Source organism: Arachis ipaensis, chromosome B1 (genome assembly GCF_059453495.1).
Source record: "Arachis ipaensis isolate K30076 ecotype BB chromosome B1, ASM5945349v1, whole genome shotgun sequence".
NCBI lineage: Eukaryota > Viridiplantae > Streptophyta > Magnoliopsida > Fabales > Fabaceae > Arachis > Arachis ipaensis.
This window is the reverse complement of record NC_142436.1, coordinates 19,520,464-19,526,983: the sequence shown is the minus strand read 5'-3', so window position 1 is coordinate 19,526,983 and position 6,520 is coordinate 19,520,464. Positions and strand designations below refer to the sequence as shown.

At 36.7% G+C, this 6,520-nt stretch overlaps 1 protein-coding gene across 1 annotated transcript; it reads left to right on the top strand.

Annotated features, from left to right (window-relative positions):
- The first annotated feature begins 668 nt into the window (after positions 1–668).
- Positions 669–4,878, top strand: LOC107626912 (PI-PLC X domain-containing protein At5g67130). The gene is made up of 8 exons (XM_021118648.2): positions 669–1,113; positions 1,202–1,324; positions 1,706–1,843; positions 2,106–2,204; positions 2,298–2,601; positions 2,682–2,905; positions 3,007–3,093; positions 4,381–4,878. The coding sequence occupies exons 1-8, from the start codon at positions 991–993 to the stop codon at positions 4,579–4,581; spliced, it is 1,299 nt and encodes a 432-aa protein (XP_020974307.1). The 5' UTR covers positions 669–990; the 3' UTR covers positions 4,582–4,878.
- Positions 4,879–6,520: the final 1,642 nt, after the last annotated feature.

The following is a 6,520-nucleotide window of genomic DNA, read 5'->3' as shown; positions in this document are numbered from 1 at the left end:
GCATGATCTTTTAATGTGAGATATTCATTTTTCAATCCTTCGTCAAAATGACGACGAAGGAAAATCATGGCTTTGACTTTATCCTTCTGAGATGCATTATTTTCAACCTTAATAGTATTTCCAAGATCCATTGAATCAAGATGGATTTCAGCATCTATTATCCATGATAAATAGTTGTTTTCAGATATATCAAGAACATTAAATTTAAGATGAGAGAGTTTCGACATAATAAAAATTTGTTACCTGAGTCTTCTTAAAATTTGATCAGAGTCTCGTGCTGATAATGTATTGTAGAATAAATAAATAAATATAAAATAAAGAAGTATACGTAGAAGATTCTAGTATTAATATTCACCACAATTACTATCTCAATATAATAGATATGATTAATGTATTTACTAATATATATAGTATCTTATATATAAGAGAGAAGAGTATTTAATAGTATAAAGGAGGAATAGAAAATTTTTATTATTGTTCGTGTGTGTATTACTACTGACTATGCCTCCTATTTATATTTATACTTGTGTAAGATTAATTTTTTCAAACTTTGAAAAAGATGATATCGTTTACATTAAAAATTTGTGCTATTCAAATATCTTTAATTGGATGAAGGGTTGGTGGTGAAATTGTAACAAGAATAAATCTAATGAAAACAAAAGGTTAGTTATATAATTAATGTTAGCCGGAAGCTGGCTAACAACGATAGTAGCACGAGAGGTACTAAAATAAAGAGAGATCTACTATATGGCCACACCAGAATATGGTGAAAAAGGAAAGTGGATGAGGGGCCTTACAGTCTTGCTTTAACAAGTTACATTTAACACAGTCCGTAAGCACGGAGTGCAGTGTGGAGTGTAGAGAGTGCACTCAGGAAGCATTGATTTCCGTTTTATACCCAAATCCTGATCGTTGCATTGCATTCTAAGTAGACTGCACTGTATAGTTTCCTTCTCGGAGTGTTTCTCTCTACAAAGGGTAGCTGCTATCATGTTCTCGCTTTTCCTGAACTCCGCTTCGAAATGCAGAACGCTTCTAACAACTATCTTATACTTCATCATCTGGTCCCTATTCGCATCTTCCACCACCGCATGCTCTAACGGAAACTGCCAGGTTCTCTTTCTTTTTAGAGATTCGTCACGAATTCGCTTTCGCTTTCTGAAATCGAACTCGTAACTGAGCTTGAGAGTCGATTTCGCAGGTTCTGGAAGCTTGCTCAGCCGCTACCGACTGTGGGTCCGGTCTCTACTGCGGCAATTGCCCCGCTTTGGGCCTGACCCGGCCCATCTGCACCAGAGGCCAAGCCACCGTTCCCACATCCATCGTAACCTCCTCCTTCCTTTTCCTTTCCTTTCATTTCATGCGTGACTATGCATTTCAGTGTGAGAAAGTCTTGGAGCCAATATTCCACGGCTAACATTGCAGCCAAGAACAGAAAGTTTCCGAAACTCTTAAAAATAGGAAGGTTCAAAATTCAGTTAGAAGAAACATACCAATTTTGAACTCAACAAAACTAACTTTAGTGGGCTTTATAATGAATTTGTTTAGCAATCTGGTATAACGTTGGCTGAAATTGGCTGCTATAGTATTGGTTCACTAGCGTTACTCTTTAAGTTTAGGTGCCAAGTTCATTCAGTTATTTGGTAACTGTTTTCTTTGTATTTTTGTTTCTGGTTGCGACTTTCTATTTTGGGGCATGGTTCAGGTGAATGGCTTGCCCTTTAACAAGTACACTTGGATAGTAACCCACAATTCCTTCAGCATCGTGGATTCACCGCCTTTGCCTGGTGTTCAGAGATTAACATTTTACAATCAAGAAGACACTGTGACTAATCAATTGAGGGTATGCCTTTGTAATTGCGTGCTCTGTCTTCTTAACTTGTTGCTGAAGTTCGATTTTAACAATTGGTCTTTTTGGTTAGGATTCTTTGTTTGCCATTTCCCGGTAATTTAATACTAAAGCTAAATATGCACCCAATTTTGTCAATTAATAGTAAAAGGCATGTTCCTGATAATTTTGGATGTGTGATTAGTATGAGCATGAGCCTAATTTAATTATTGCTGTGCTGTTTCTGATACATGTGTTTTTGATGAATATTGTTTAGAATGGAGTGAGGGGACTGATGCTGGATATGTACGACTTCCAGAATGATATCTGGCTCTGTCATTCGTTCCGAGGGCAATGCTACAACTTCACTGCATTTGTATTCTGTTGCTATTTACGTTGATTCTATTTTGGATTTACTGTTCACTTTTGTTTGGCATCGTTTAATGTGTGCCTGTTTTAATGTTTTCAGCAACCTGCTGTAAATACTTTGAAAGAGGTGGAAGCATTCTTGACGGAAAATCCAACTGAGATTGTCACCATCATAATTGAAGACTACGTGCATACTCCAAAGGGGTTGACTAATCTATTTGCAAGTGCTGGACTGGATAAGTATTGGTTCCCTCTGTCAAAGATGCCAAGAAAGGGTGATGATTGGCCTACTATAACGGAGATGATACAAGTGAATCACCGGCTTATTGTTTTCACTTCTGATGCATCAAAGGAAGCTGAAGAAGGAATAGCCTATCAGTGGAAGCACATGGTTGAAAATGAGTGTAAGAACAGAATCATTTTAACATGTATATCCTTCCTTTATAGATTTGTAATGACAAACTCATAATTTAGTTACTTTCAGCTGGAGATCCTGGCATTCGAAAGGGTTCTTGTCCACATAGAAAAGAATCAAAGGCACTAAATTCTAGAAGTTCATCACTTTTCTTGATGAATTACTTTCCAACGTATCCAGTTCAAGCTGAGTCGTGCAAAGAGCATTCAGCTCCACTAGCAGAGATGGTTAATACATGTTACAAAGCTGCAGGGAATGTGCTACCCAACTTCATAGCTATTAATTTTTACATGGTAATATTTATTGCACAGGATTGTAAATTGGAACTAATTCATTTGTATCCTGCACATACCTTGCTAATAAACTTTAGCATTTTTACTGAAACTTAATGCAGAGAAGTGATGGAGGTGGTGTCTTTGATATTACGGATAGAATGAATGGCCAAACATTGTGTGGGTGCAATACAATCACTGCATGCCAGGTTTGTCTTCATCTCTTTTCAAAAGGTTATGTATTGTCTTCAAGTCATTCTGTGATGATTTCTTTCTTCCATTAATCTTCTATTCATAGATTAGTGACAGGAGCTGTAATTGGCTATGATTCTGTGCCCGTTAGAAAGTTTGAAAATTCGTTTAATTTTCAATTTCAATAGTCATCTATGTGAAATGTTCGTTTACATGAGTAAAATATGGGTTTTCAAGAAGTTACTCAGAGACCTGACTATGTATCTACTGGAGTCTTCGAGAGCAATTCAGTTTAGAACAATCTTTAAGAATAGCCAATTGGTCAATTAGTCACCACAATAAAATTTCCCATTTATTTTTCCTTGTAGTGATAGACCAATTGACGAAAGCTCGGGACACTTGAGAAATAGTGGAGTTCAATCTTTGCTGATGTCTCTATTACAGTTTCCCTTTCCCCATCTTTCTCCTGAGCCCCCATTAGTGAACAAAACATAACCAAGTCGAATCTAAAAGGATCACTTGAGAAAATCTCTATTTCATTCTGATAGGTGGAGATCCTCTGGAGCATGCTTAAACTCATGAAGACGAAGCTCATGTCTTAGCTAGTTAATAGTAACACCCTTGATGCGTCTATTTGTCTACACTCTCTTTCTGTCCCAAAATTCCCCAAAACATCTTTTTCTATCACAATCTGAGATATATACACACCGTGGTGAAGCAAATTTTCTCTCTGGATTTTCCTCAGTTTTGTCAGCTAACTTTTGAAAGGGAACCTTGGAGCAATCGTTGAGTTGTTTCCGTATGACCTCAAAGTCATGGGTTCAAGCCGTAGAAACAACCACTGATGTAATTATCAGGTTAAGCTGTGTACATTACACCTTTTGGGTGTGGCCCTTCCCCGAACCCTGTTAACGTGGGATGCTTGTGCATCAGTCTGCCCTTTTTTTGTCAGCCAACTTCTCAATCACTTGTTTTGATATGCATGCATTCTAGTATTATAATTCATATGAAATCATGCAGTATAGATATTTAGCCAAAGGCAATTCCTATAGTCATTATGTGACACACTTCATCATCTATTGTTTTTTTATCATAATACATGGTAGAATCCCTGATTCAAAACTGATTTTTAGTTGACTGTGTGTTTGTCTAAAGTAATTTACTTCAATCGGGGGTTTTTTTTTTTTGGGGGGGAGTATTCTTAGATTTAGCAGTTTGAAAAAAGAAAATCCAATTTTCCCCCAAAAATTATCTGCTACAAAACTTAAAACATTCTCACTCACATAATTACTGCAATTCTGCAGGCTGGAGCACCCTTTGGTTCTTGCAACAATATTTCTGCACCAAGTACAAATCCAGGGAGCAATACCTCTGGAAGCTTTTCTGGATCTGTTCAGTTCTCTGAATCAGCTTCAGCAGTCTATTCACCTAATTGGTTACTTCTCATTTCCCTTGCTTGTTACACTCTTGTTACAACTGTTATGAATAAGTATTATCATATATGATATTCACATTAGTCATTCAAGAGGAACTTTAGTAATATATTAGAATCTATGCTGTTGTTGTAATGCCTCAAGCTGAAAAATGTCATGGAACTGTTGTTAGGTTAGAAAATTAGACAAAAGAAATTTTGTTACTGCCGATTGCCAAGGCTATACTCAAGGATCTATAAAGTCATGTGAGGTAGATATAGTCAAGAGGGAGCAAGAATTCATATGTAGCTGTATGCAGTTAATATATTGTATTGATAGCAGTCAAACTCAAAATTCTATATATATTATATATATTGCAACTTGTATTTACTCTTTCTTCTACACCTAACCGACATATTCTCCTCCACTATTGGGTGGGTGTGTGAATTAGTTGATTTAGATTCCATATCCAATCCAATGTTGAAGAGGTTGTTGGCTCGTACTATTAGGACTTTAGGATTGAATATATCATGACCAAAATAAAAAAAGGAGTGAATATATATATAACAAATCAACTGCATTGTAGATATTTGTTCCACTTGAGAATGCAGACATTTCCATAATAAAAGAAGAGGTGGGGAGAGGTATTGGAGAAGAGAAAATAGCGGGTTCCATAATTTTGTGGGAGTGTAGAAGTTGTTTACAATTTTTAGTGGTAAAAATATCATTACTCTTACATTCATACTTGATTTTGAGTTCAATTGTGAGCTTGATCGAGTTCCTTTTGAACTTGATAGACTTCTTCTAAGATGGAAAGCTCTAGCAGTATACCTGTGTTTCAATTGCAAATGTACACATAGGCGGTTCTAAATTTAGCTTTAAAAAATAATTGTGTTACTCAGATTAATAATTCATGTAAAATACTAGTGAATCTTTATGACACAAATTTAAAATGATTTAGTGTTAAACTGTTAATGGTAGGTCATTGTCTAAAAACAATGTGTTCACTAGAACACAAGATGTCATCTAATTCATGTTGTGAGTTCCACTTAATGAAAGAAAGACTTAATTGCAAAGTGAATTATACTTAGACTTACAACCAGGAAAGAATGAATGATGATAGAGATTAGGTAATTTGTCCTTAAAAATAGTGTAAGCAAGGTGTTATAGTTTTTAGGGGTATACGTTTGATAGGTTAGATTGGATATGGCTAAAATTTCAATCCGAACAATACTAAAATCATCGGATCTAATATCTTATGGATCAGATCATATCGAAAATTACATATCGGATATGGATAAATACTACGAATCAGATCCAATCCATAAACACCATTTGTCATTTTGGTTGACAGATATTGGAGGCGTAGAGACCGAAGACTGAACATCAACTAATTTGGGGTCAGGCTCTTATCTGGTATCACTATTGGGCCAATACTGATACGAATACTATAGGGAGTTGTTCCTCTATCATAACGTGGAGTTAATACTCAAAATGCCCCCTGAAATTTGACCCTGATTCAATTTATTTCTCTAATTTTTAATTGACTCAAATTGTACTTTGAAATTTTATGATGTGACTCAAGTTGGCTCCGCCGTTCATTTCCATCATCAGAAAAGTGACATGGCATGCTTAGTTGACACCAGGTACCTAAAATGTAAAAACGACGTTGTTCATTAAGCAAACTCTGAATTGGCCCTTCTTCTTCCTCTTCCTTAATTTGGCGCTCTCTCACCTCAGTTCACCATCACTGCACCTCTCGCCTCCCTCTCACTCTCTCACGCAGTCATACTCACAACGCCACTGCGGTTCTCCTTCTCTTGTCGCGACAACGCCGTCGCGAAGCATGCCCGTGGAACCAACTCCAACATCACCGCAACACCCATATATGTGAATCAAAGAGTTCTGAACCGGTAGCACCCCATCAACCCCATTTTTCAGGGCTTGACCGTGGAACTTCCTCCTAAATTAAAGATAACTCATCTTAGCACAGGAACCAATGAGGGGCACAAAAGCATAGCTGTTGGGAAAG